General features: G+C 37.2%; 1 protein-coding gene across 9 annotated transcripts in view; it reads left to right on the plus strand.

The window, feature by feature from the left end:
• ITGB3BP (integrin subunit beta 3 binding protein) overlaps positions 1-13,505 on the plus strand; it is an 82,027-nt gene that overhangs the window by 25,041 nt on the left and 43,481 nt on the right. For all 9 annotated transcript variants that reach the window (XR_002312440.2, XR_011487846.1, XR_011487847.1 and 6 more), the window contains one exon: positions 7,606-7,741. Coding sequence is in view for 5 of the 9 variants with exons in the window: in XM_020885590.2 (XP_020741249.1) it covers positions 7,606-7,741 (136 nt within the window). In the remaining 4 variants the exon portion in view is untranslated. The remainder of the gene's footprint in view (positions 1-7,605; positions 7,742-13,505) is intronic.

Below are 13,505 nucleotides of genomic sequence, written 5' to 3' on the forward strand. Positions count from 1 at the left end.
CTTCTCCATTTCTTCAACTTTAGTGAGATATAATTGTACAATGTGATTATTTGATTTATACATTGTGAACATGTATATTCATTGTGTATACATATGTGTGTGTGTGTGTCTTTTTATACACACACACACACACACATTGTAAAAGGATTGTTCCCCATCAATCAATCCATCTATAACTTCAACTTTTTCTTTTTTGGTAAGAACATTTAAGTTCTACTCTTCTAGCAGATTTCAGCTATATATTAGTGTTACTAGTTATAGTCAACATGCTATCCATTAGATCCTCAGACCTTATTTATCCTACAATGAAAGTTTGTACCCTCTGTTCCTCCATCTCCCAGTGACTAAAAACCGCTTGCCTACTGTCTGTTTCTATGAATTAGATATTTTTATTTTCTTCACGTATAAGTGAGACCGTGAAGCGGTTTGTCTTTCTCTCTCTGTTGCATTTCACTTAGCATAATGTTCTCCAGGTTCATTCATGTTTTCACTAATAACAGAATTTCCCACTTTAAGAAGAGCAGCCTTAAGATGATGTTTCAGATCCTGTTGGCTGCTGAACAATCCTCTGAAAGATACTTCATATTTTTCTTTTGACACAAAAGAAATTTGTAAACAGTTAAAACCCAAAAACACATTTGGAATGATCAGTACATTACATTTACTTAGTCTGAGGCACATAACAGTCCCCAAATCATTAGCTGTCAAGCTTTACAAATCTCAGACAGATGGTTAAATGGAAAATTAGCAAATGAAAAAATATTCAGTGTTATTTGTCATTGAAAATACAAATTAAAACCACAGAGTGATACCATTCCCACTCACTAGAAGAGCTAAGTTCAGTTCAGTCACTCAGTGTTGTGTGACTCTTTACGATGCCGTGGACAGGAGCACACCAGGCCTCCCTGTCCATCACCAACGGCCAGAGCCTGCTCACCTTCATGTCCATCGAGTCAGTGATGCCATCCCACCATCTCATCCTTTATCGTCCCCTTCTCCTGCCTTCAGTCTTTCCCAACATCAGGGTCTTTTCAGATGGGTCAGTGCTTCACATTAGGTGGCCAAAGTATTGGAGTTTCAGCTTCAGCATCAGTCCTTCCAATGAATATTCAGGACTGATTTCCTTTCGGATGGACTGGTTGGATCTCCTTGCAGTCCAAGGGACTCTCAACAGTTTTCTCCAGCACCACAGTTCAAAAGCATCAATTCTTTGGTGCTCAGCTTTGTATATGGTCCAACTCGCACATCCATACATGGAAAAACCAATGGCTTTGTCTAGACAGAACTTTGTTGGCAAAGTAATGGCTCTGCTTTCTAATATGCTGTCTAGGTTATCATAGCTTTTCTTCCAAGGGGCAAATGTCTTTTAATTTTATAGCTGCAGTCACCATCTGCAGTGATTTTGGAACCCAAGAAAATAAAGGCTCTCACTGTTTCCATTGTTTCCTCATCTATTTGTCATGAAGTGATGGGACCAGATGCCATGATCTTAGTTTTCTGAATGTTGAGTTTTAAGCCAGCTTTTGGAGTGTCAGACCACTTCAGTATTCTTCCCATGAGAACCCCATGAACAGTAGGAAAAGAATAGCTAAATAACAATATCAAAACAGAATGGCTTTAAAAACCAACACAGGAACGCCTATAACAATCTAAAGGTTGGTGAGGATGTGCAGCATTTAGAGCTCTCATTTATTGATAGCAATTTAAAATGATATAAACACCTTGGGAAAGGAGTACTTCAGGGCTGTATATTGTCACCCTGCTTATTTAACTTTTATGCAGAGTACATCATGAGAAATGCAGAGCTAGATGAAGCATAAGCTGGAATCAAGATTGCCGGGAGAAATATCAGTAACGTCAGATATGCAGATGACACCACCCTCATGGCAGAAAGCAAGGAGAAACTAAAGAGCTTCTTGATGAAAGAGGAGAGTGAAAAAGTTGTCTTAAAATTCAACATTCGGAAAACTAAGATCATGGCATCCAGTCCAGTCACTTCATGGCAAATAGATGGGGATACAGTGGAAACAGTGAGAGACTTTATTTTCTTGGGCTCCAAAATCTCTGCAGATGGTGACTACAGCCATGAAATTAAAAGATGCTTGCTCCTTGGAAGGGAGCTATGATCAACCTAGACAGCATATTTAAAAGCAGAGACAGTACTTTGCCAACAAAGGTCCATCTAGTCAAAGCTATGGTTTTTCCAGTAGTCATGTATGGATGTGAGAGTTGGACTATAAAGAAAGCTGAGCACTGAAGAATTGATGCTTTTGACCTGTGGTGTTGGAGAAAACTCTTGAGAGTCCCTTGGACTGCAGTGAGGTCTTACCAGTGCATCCTAAAGGAGATCAGTCCTGAATATTGATTGAAGGACTGATGGTGAAGCTGAAACTCCAATACTTTGGCCACCTGATGCGAAGAACTGACTTATTTGAAAAGACCCTGATGCTGGGAAGGATTGAAGGTGTGAGGAGAAGGGGATGACAGAGGATGAGATGGTTAGACGGCATCACCAACTGGATGGACATGAGTGTGAGCCAGCTCTGGGATTTGGTGATGGACAGGGAAGCCTGGCTAGCTAGCTGCAGTCTACAGTGTCACAAAGAATCGGATACAATTGAGCAACTGAACTGAACTGAAACACTTTGTAGAACTATTAAGCCTTTATTTTATGTATACAGAATAAATCTACAGCCATCCTATAGCCTGGCAATTTTACTCCTGGACTTTCCAAGTAAATAAAATCATATAGCCACAAAAAGACATACAAGAATGTTCTTAGCATCTTAATTCATAATAGCCTCTAACTGAAAACAGTTGATATTTAGGACTCTTCTAGGAACCTTAGGCCTAATTTGTGAAAAATCCCTGAGACAGCTGGTATTTAAAATTTTCTAATGTAATTCCATATGTACTAGTGATGCATAGTATCTTAGGTGCATCATTACAATAACTGGGTTAGCCAGTATAAGGTTATAAAGAATTGTCTCTATTAGCTACCCTAGTTTTTCTTTTGCTTCTGGTTGTCCAAATACCTACAGTACCTGTATTTTAAACATTTCAGTGATAGCATAGGCTAATATTTCATAATAATAGTAGCAGACACTTTATATTCCATATTTCATCCTGAAAGAACCCTAAGTTGGTACTTTTTAGACTGTTTATAATAGGTAAAAATCAATAACTTTTTGGTAGAATATGCTTTAAACAAGGTGACGAAGCAGGCTACAATTTGTGAAAGAAATTGAGAGAGGATATCACATATATTTGAAATTATGGAGAGAACATTCATTTCTTTTGTTCTGGGCAGAAAAATCAATGCTCAAATTTTAGTTTTTCTAATATACAAGCTTTGACCTCCTTAACAAAAAGTACAGTGACGTTTGGACTGAGTAGGCCAAGTCCTTCAGTGTTTGGGGTTTGGCAAAATGGAATTCTTAAGTGGATTCTAGGATCATCTTCAGAGTTTAAAAATTAGAGGACCTTGGTTAAACTTCGAGAGAAATAGAACTTATAGAAATATGATTCTGGGGTTTCCCTTGTTGCTCAGTGGTAAAGAATCCACCTGCCAGTGCAGGAGCCACAGGCTTGACCCCTGGTCTCAGAAGATCCCGCATGGGGAGCAGGTAAACCCGTGCACCACAACTGCTGAGCCTGTGCTCTAGAGCCTGGGAACCACAGCTACTGAAGCCCGTGTGCCTAGAGCTGCTGCTCCACAGCGAGAGAAGCTTCTGCAACGAGAGGGCCTCACACTGCAACAAAGAGTAGCCCCCGCTTGCTGCAACTAGAGGCAAGTCCCCTCAGCAACAAAGACCCAGCACAGCCAATAAATAAAAATACAGAAATAAAACTATAAAAAAGAAGTAAGATGATACATTTTTGTCTGTAAGTAGACAGATACATATAAATATCCAGAGTATTTGGTGGGATAGTAGAGGAAGGTAGATTTTCTTTTTTCCAAGTATATTACCATTATATGGGCTTCCCAGATAGCGCTAGTGGTAAAGAACCTGCCTGCCAATGAAGGAAATACAAAAGACTCGGGTTCAATCCCTCAGTTGGGAAGATCTGGAGTAGGAAACAGCAACCTGCTCCAGTATTCTTGCCTAGAAAATTCATGGGCAGACAGCAGTCCCACTTCTGGGCATACACACCGAGGAAACCAGATCTGAAAGAGACACGTGCACCCCAATGTTCATCGCAGCACTGTTTATAATAGCCAGGACATGGAAGCAACCTAGATGCCCATCAGCAGACGAATGGATGAGGAAGCTGTGGTACATATACACCATGGAATATTACTCAGCCATTAAAAAGAATTCATCTGAATCAGTTCTAATGAGATGGATGAAACGAGCCCATTACACAGAGCAAAGTAAGCCAGAAAAATAAAGACCATTACAGTATACTAACACATATATATGGAATTTAGAAAGATGGTAACGATAACCCTATATGCAAAACAGAAAAAGAGACTCAGATGTATAGAACAGACTTGTGGACTCTGGGAGAAGGCGAGGGTGGGATGTTTCAAGAGAACAGCATCGAAACATGTATATTATCTAGGGTGAAACAGATCACCAGCCCAGGTTGGATGCATGAGACAAGTGCTCAGGGCTGGTGCACTGGTAAGACCCAGAGGGATCGGGTGGAGAGGGAGGTGGGAGGGGGGACCGGGATGGGGAATACATGTAAATCCATGGCTAATTCGTTTCAATGTATGACAAAAACCACTGCAATGATGTAATTAGCCTCCAACTAATAAAAATAAATGGAAAAAAAAAAATTCATGGGCAGAAGTCTGGCGGGCTACAGCCCAGGGAGCCGCAAAGAGTTGGACATGACTAAGCACACACACACATTACAATTGTGGACAGACATTTTCCCTTTTAATCAACACAGATCACAAAAAAAAAACTGGCAAAGGAAAAGCCTTAGTATTTTTAAGGTGAGGGCAAAAATTTTATATATATATATATATTCACACACATGTGCACGCACATGTACACACATGAAGACCTATTTTGCAAAAGCTAGAAAATTGTTTTCAAGGAGAAATACATGATCTACAGTTGCAGTGCTTAGATATTTGGCAATTGGAAAAATAATTTTTGGTGAAAATAGGAAAACAGATTGACATCAATGTACATTAGCGTAGTGACTTTCATTTCTTGTACATACACTGTGAAATAGTTCTGGGCAATAAATTCTTAGAAAAGTGGGGTTGGATTGGATAAATGTCATAGTTTATGACTGAATACATATAAACAGGTGAAAACTCAAGGTAGAGAGGTAATAATAGCCACCTGATAAAGAGACTTAAAATCCTTTCACCTTATGAAAAAGATTGCTTTAGAGCTATAACTTGATATTATAGTTTGATTTTTTTAAAAAAGATATTGGTTACATTTGTGACTACTGTGGATACATAAAGAATGGAATGCCTTTTGTTCCCCCAATACAAAAAAGTATCTATCATTTAAAATCTTAACTGTAAAAAAATAATTGATGCTATAGATTCTGGAACTAATACCAAAACTATTGGAAAAGGTAACATAGCTACTATTTCTGCCATGGTGTCTTAAAAATAAAGAATAGTTGACAGTAGAGAATTATATAACTATTTCAAGTCAGCAGCCAAGCTAAAGTGTAATTCTACAATGTTCACAACATATCATGACCCTTCAAACCTTTCCTTTATCCCCCAAATCCACCCTTTGCTGTCCATTTCATCTCTAGATTTCAGGTTTTTCATACCTTCTGTTTTCACTCATCTAAGCCTCACCCTTCCTCCTCACAGGAATCCTGTGAGATTACTGCAGACCATTTTGATTTTCCCTTTTCAAATTTCTGTAGCACACATACTACCTTTAGACCTGTTCTCTTGCTGTTTATGAGGCCAGAACAATTTGTTTCATTCCTGTGTGTACATTAGTTAGCCAGATGCTGGGTGGTAAGTAAGTATTATAGAAAACAAGTTTAAAGGGAATTCAGAACAGGAAATAGTGTGATGATGAGTATTTGGAGAAAGTGGGTTATGAGTGAGGTCCCAAACAGTGAAAGATTAGCCAAGTCCCAAATGAAAAAGATGGCTTAAAACTCAACATTCTGAAAACTAAGTTCATGGCATCCAGTCCAATCACTTCATGGCGAATGGAGAAACAATGGAAACAGTGAGAGACTTAATTTTGGGGGCTCCAAAATTACTGCAGATGATGACTGCAGCCATGAAATGAAAAGATGCTTTCTCCTTGGAAGGAAAGCTATGATCAACCTAGACAGCATATTAAAAAGCAGAAACATCACTTTATCAACAAAGATCCGTCTAGTCAAAGCTATGGTTTTTCCAGTAGTCATGTATGGATTTGAGAGTTGGGACCATAAAGAAAGCTGAGTGCCAAAGAATTGATGCTTTTGAACTGTGGTGTTGAAGACTCTTGAGAGTCCATTGGACTGCAGGGAGATCCAACCAGTCCATCCTAAAGGAAATCAGTCCTGAATATTCATTGGAAGGATGGATGCTGAAGCTGAATCTCTGCTACTTTGGCCACCTAATGCGAAGAACTGACTTTTTAGAAAAGACCCTGATGCTGGGAAAGATTGAAGGCAGGAGGAGAAGGAGACGACACAGGATGAGATGGTTGGATGGCATCACTGACTCGATAGACATGGGTTTGAGTAAGCCTGGGAGTTGGTGATGGACAGGAAAGCCTGGCGTGCTGCAGTCCATGGGGTTTCGAAGAGTTGGATACAACTGAGTGACTGAACTGAAATGTGCATAGCCTAAATGACTGGGACTATAGGTGTCATTTAATAATGGATGAATGAACAAATGAATATATTTTAAGTGGAATCATGTGTCTAAGTTTATTGGACTGTTCCTTTTGAATCATCCATTCATCATACATTTTTGAGTTCTAGACTACAAAGATGAAATAATAATTTATTTTCAGAAACGTAAATTCTAGTTGAGTATACAGAAATGTAAAGAATTACTAGAATTTACTAACTCCAGTAAGAGGTATACTCATGATCTATGTAAACACAGAACAGGAAGCTGCAGAGAGGATTTATTTAGAATAGGTCAAATTTTCAAAGGCCTTAAATGCTGTACTCAACTGTCTGAACATTATTTTGGTTAGCATTAGGACGTATGTCAGAGCAACTTTGTGAAGTTGAAGGACACCACTAACCCTTCTTAGGATTTCCCTGTGAGTCTTACTAAGAGAGAACTGCTGAGCATTTCTCTGGCCTAGCCCTGTAATTATCCTTCAGGTTCAGCTGACAGCAAATGTCAGGATGTAACTGGGAGAGTTGGCCGTCTCTACCTGCTTGGAAATACCATCTCACAAGGTAGCAACCCTTCAGTGTTAAAACTTCATAAACATCAGATTGAGATGCCCTAATTAGTATGGAGACCTGAAAAATGTGCATACCTTGAAATAACAGTGTTCACTTTGAAGATAGTAATTGTGTATATTTAAATCCAAAAAGAAAGAGCAAAGAAAAGAGTATTTGTTTGAATTTTGTGAGTTTTTCAAATGTATTTCCAAAGGTCTGTAACTAAACATAATGTATTTGTCCCAAATTATTATCTGTTTCTAGTCATTTGATTCTCCTAAAATCACAAGGAAGAAAAGTGCTGCAGCCTATTCTCCAACAACTGGAACCTGTCCAATGAGCCCAATTGCTTCTCCCAGAAACTCAAAAAAACAGGAAAACAGAAATGGACCATCAAATGGTTAGTTGAACAGTCTTTTCTGCTTATTAGATTTTTTTCCTAGGTGTTGGTTAAATCAGAATTTTGATTTAATAATATGTGAATCCTGCAGCAGCTGATTTTTGTCTTTTTTAAAGAATTCAACATAGAAAAGACTAGAATATAGGTAATACTTTGAACATAAATGTAAACTTCCTAGGCAGTTATATTAAAATGCTGCTGCAGACTTTGTTACCTTACTTTCCCATCCATTAAATAGAAATTATGGCCTGACTGCCTTCAGCCACTAACAATTTAAATGGTGTAGCCCCTTAACAAGTTAACAAGCTATCCATCATGTGCATAAATTAAAGGGCGCATAATTCAGGTAATGCACTACACTTTAAGAATAATACTTCCAAATGTTATTTTTATTCATGTTGTCCACTTAGTTTTATCCACATTTCCTGTGTCTTTATAGCTTGTTTTATTTATTGTATTTCATTCTCTTTCCATTATGTTACGATTTTAAGTGCACTTGCAAAAGGTTTGTATAATTACTGTTAGAGAATAATATAATTTTAATATGAAATTCTTTATTTTAAATTATTGTTACTTTAATTTTGACCACACACATTTCTTATCCTCTGGTAGTTTATTGCTAAAATATTCATTTAAAAGATGCAGGAATCTAGATTTCATAGGCTTAATTTTTATTTTTTAGATTTCATAGTCTTAATTTTTAATATTGTAAAAAGGTCATGGATCAGTGACGTGTCAAGTTTATATAATATGAAATATTAAATAGGCTTAAATTTAAAATAATATATTTTAGATATACTGTGATTATCCTTATTCATATTTATTGTAAAACATTTGAGTGCTCAGTATATACTAGAAGCTACAGAACAACAAAGAAGCCTCCTCATTTTACCTAATCTGTTGTAATGAAACCTATAATGAGACCTTAACTTTTGAATGACTTTAATCAAGTGCTTCTTAATCTTAAAGCTTATCACTGTTTGCTTTCACAAAAATACATGAAGATGTATATGTTTTCTTCAAGCTCTATAGTTCTGGGTTGTTGTTTTTTCTTTAATTCACTTGATACACCATTTGTTTAAAATTAAAAATTAGTGCCTTAGATATGGAACATCTCTCTTCTGAAATGTGAATAGATTTTAAGTGGATGCGTACTTAATTTCCATATTGAAATTAAATATGGACTTAAGGGAACATTTCTTTTGCCCATGAAAAGATTGGTCACATGATCTCAGTTGACATTTAAGTGGATAATTATCACCGGTTATAGTACTTGGTAAGCTCTTTTTTGAAAAGTCATATAGCAAGAGTTCCTAGGGTGCTGGTAATATTCTATTTCTATATGATGGCTATACTAGTTCACTCTATAATTATTCATTAAACTGTACATATGTGTTTTATGTAGTCTTTGATATATAGTTCTCACACAGGTCTCAAAATAGAATTCTGCCTGGGATCTTATAGCAGATTATGTCATTTGTAATCATTATATTGATTTTCCTAATATGTCATTTTATATGTATTTTAGAAATAGAAAAGCTTGAGTCTTACAACTTAAGTTCTAAATGAAATCATAACTTTGGTTAACAGCGTCACTTTTCAAGTACTGTACAAAACACAAGGTACAATTTAAATAAGCACTTCTACTTAAAGCACATTTTCAAAGACATTTTAGGTGCTCTTCCCATCACTCTTAGGATATAGTTCAAAACTTTATCATGACCTTTCGGGCTGTATGTCATTTAATACCTGATAGTCTCATCTGCCTCATTTATTCTCCTGCCTTTCCCATGTTTACAGTACTTCAGCCACTCTTACCTTCTGGCTGTTTGTCAATCATGCTGAGCCCGTTGCCTCCACAAGAACTGCACTTGCACTTCTTTCAACCTGGAATATTCTTCCTCCAGGTATTTATATGTGTTTTCTGTGTTCAGTTGAATTACATACTATGTGAACAGGTGGCAGTATTAAATTTAAATCTATTTATAGTTATAAAAGGAAAAAAATCTAGATCTAAGTCTTCCCTCTACTTAAATTCTACATAGCCCTCAAATGGAGTGACTGCTTCCAGTTTATACAGTGAAGATACACCTACACACACACACTTTCCCTCTCTCTTATTTGCATTATGTATATTGATTACATTTATGTATGGTTGTGTGTGTATCGTTATACTGCCCTACCCCTTAGTAGGGGTCATCCCCATCCCTACCACTTGGCAAATTTTTCCAAAGTAGTATCCTTTTTAGAGGAGAGAAAAGATGGTAAAATTTTCTGTTCCTTTACTCCTAAGAATGCTTCTATTTTTTAATGGTTGGGGTGGAAGGATAAACACTAAATTTGCATAATCAAAGAGAGTACTTGTAAAATAGACAATAGATGTGTAGAAATCACCCTAGATTGTAGCAGTGTTAACAGCATAGCCAGATAAAGAGATGGAGTGTATGATAAAACAGTAAAGAAAAGTAATGGATAGAATAAATTCCAACATATGTCAAATAGGAGTTCTACAATAAAGAAGAGAAAAAGGAGCAGAGGCAGTAGTCTAAGATATATGGACTATCAGGTTTTCGTAGTTGAGGAAAGATGGGAATTTCCAGATTAGAATAGCATGCTTTGTCTGAGCAGGATGAATTAAAACAAATTCACACCTAATCATATCATGATAAAACTGCAGAACAGCAAAAACAAAGAGAAAATTTTAGTGACAAGCCGACATTAGACTTCTCACCAGTATCTATAGACTGCAGCAGGAAATGGAATAATGCCAATTGAAAATCACATCTGAATTTTTCATTCAGGAAGTAAGAATGAAGTGAAGGTATTTTCATTCAGTCTGAGAGAATTATCCATTCCTAGATACTCCTTGAAAGACTATTAAAGAATATTCTTCTGTGAGTACATGCTCATAACTGAGCCTCAAATAAAGGAATGGAATGCAAAGAGGAATGGTAAAATAATAAATTAGCACGCATGTTGGTAAATCTATAAACTTAGTTATAAAAATGTGGTTACCATTCCTGCTGACTATAAAGCAAAAGAGTGGGTTAAAAACAAATACTAATAGACCATAAGAGCTTGGAAGATATATGCGGAAACAGAAAGGAATTAAAATTTCAAGGTCCTTGTAATCTTCAGGGAGCAGATGGAATATCTGTCAATTGAACTTTTAATTGTGTTTTTGTTTACTTGCCTTTAAAATGGGGAAATAACATCTACCTCAGGATTGTTGTAAGAATTAAAATTTGAGTTAACACACCAAAAGTACTTAGAACAATGACTGGCATATAGTGTTTAATACATACTTTCAGTTCAGTTCAGTCACACAGTTGTGCCCGACTCTTTGTGACCCATGGATTGCACATGCCAGGCTTCCCTGTCCATCACCAACTCCCAGAGCTTACTCACACTCATGTCCATTGAGTTGGTGATGCCATCCAACCATTGCATCCTCTGTCGTCCCCTTCTCCAACCCACTTCATTCTTTCCCAGATCAGGGTCTTTTCCAGTGAGTCAGTTCTTTGCATCAGGTGGCCAAAGTATTGGAGTTTCAGCTTCACCATCAGTCCTTCAATCAATATTCAGGACTGATCTCCTTTAGGATATACTGGTTGGATCTCCTTGCAGTCCAAGGGACTCTCAAGAGTCTTCTCCAACACCACAGGTCAAAAGCATCAATTCTTCGGTGCTCAGCTTCTTTATAGTCCAACTCTCACATTCATACATGACCACTGGAAAAACCATAGCTTTGACTAGATGAACTTTTGTTGGCAAAGTAATGTCTCTGCTTTTTAATATGCTGTCTAGGTTGATCATAGCTTTTCTTCCAAGGAGCAAGCGTCTTTTAATTTCATGGCTGCAGTCACCATCGCAGTGATTTTGGAGCCCAAGAAAATAAAGTCTCTCACTGTTTCCGTTGCTTCTTCATCTATTTCCCATGCAGTGATGGAACCTGATGCCATGATCTTAGTTTTCTGAATGTTGAGTTTTAAGCCAGCTTTTTCACTCCTCTTACACTTTCATCAAGAGGCTCTTTAGTTCCTCTTTGCTTTCTGCCATGAGGGTGGTGTCATCTGCATATCTGAGGTTATTGATATTTCTCCTGGCAATCTTGATTCCAGCTTGTGCTTTATCCAGCCTGGCATTTCTCATGATGTACTCTGCATATAAGTTAAATAAACAGGGTGACCATATACAGCCTTGACATGCTTGTTTCCTGATTTGGAACCAGTCTGCTGTTCCATGTTCAGTTCTAACTTGCATCTTGACCTGCATACAGATTTCTCAGGAAGCAGGAAAGGTGGTCTGGTATTCCCATCTCTTGAAGAATTTTCCACAGTTTATTGTGATCTACACCGTCAAAGGCTTTGGTGTAGTCAATAAAGCCGAAGTAGATGTTTTTCTGGAACTCTCTTGCTTTTTCAATGATCCAGTAGATGTTGGCAATTTGGTCTCTGGTTCCTCTGCCTTTTTTAAATCCAGCTTGAACATCTGGAAGCTCTCAGTTCACATATTATTGAAGCCTGGCTTGTAGAATTTTGAACATCACTTTGCTAGCATGTGAGATGAGTGCAGTTGTGCAGTAGTTTGAATATTCTTTGGTATTTCCTTTCTTTGAGATTGGAATGAAAACTGATTGTTTCAGTCCTGTGGCCACTGCTGAGTTTTCCAAATTTGCTAGCATACTGAGTGCAACACTTTTACAGCATCATCTTTTAGGATTTGAAAGAGCTCAGCTGGAATTCCATCACCTCGACTAGCTTTGTTAGTAGTGATGCTTCCTAAAGCCCACTTGACTTCATATCCCAGGATGTCTGCTTCCCAGTGAATGATCACGCCATCATGGTTATCTGGGTCATGAAGATCTTTTTTGTATAGTTCTGTGTATTCTGTCCACCTCTTAATATCTTCTGCTTCTGTTAGGTCCATACCATTTCCGTTCTTTATTGTGCCCATGTTTGCATGAAATGTTCCCTTGGTGTATCTGATTTTCCTGAAGAGCTCTGTAGTCATTCGCATTCTATTGTTTTCCTCTGTTTCTTTGCATTGATCACTGAGGAAGGCTTTCTTATCTCTCCTTGCTATTCTTTGGAAATCAGCATTCAAATGGGTATATCTGTCCTTTTCTCCTTTGCCTTTAACTTCTCTTCTTTTCTCAGCTATTTGTAAGACCTCATCAGACAACCGTTTCACCTTTTTACATTTCTTTTTCTTGGGGATGGTCTTGATCCCTGCCTCCTATACAGTGTCATGAACCTCTGTTCATAGTTCTTCAGGCACTCTGTCTATCAGATCTAATCCCTTGAATTTGTTTGTCACTTACACTGTATAATCATAAGGGATTTGATTTAGGTCATACCTGAATGGTCTAGTGATTTTTCTTACTGTCTTCAATTTAAGCCTGAATTTTGCAATAAGGAAATACATATTTTAGCTATTTTTATGAATATTATTATCAAAGACATCTTATGATTTATTATAATGGGTTCAAAGAACAGTAAATACTAGCTTCTTAAAAAAACTAAGAGTTGGTATAAGAATATTAATATAGACCAAAATAATTATTATGACAAAAGGGCTTTATTGCAAATAATAGAACTTTTTATGTAATGAGAGAATGAAAGATTCACTACCAGAAAAGGAATCCTGAACCTATGTGCATCAAAAATAAAAACTCAAGCAAAACATGACAAAATAGGACAGGATTACAAGGAGAAACTCACAAATCCTTAGTCATAGTAGGCTATTTTTTCAGAAACTGATA

This window comes from Odocoileus virginianus, chromosome 5, assembly GCF_023699985.2.
Source record: "Odocoileus virginianus isolate 20LAN1187 ecotype Illinois chromosome 5, Ovbor_1.2, whole genome shotgun sequence".
Classification (NCBI taxonomy): Eukaryota; Metazoa; Chordata; class Mammalia; order Artiodactyla; family Cervidae; genus Odocoileus; species Odocoileus virginianus.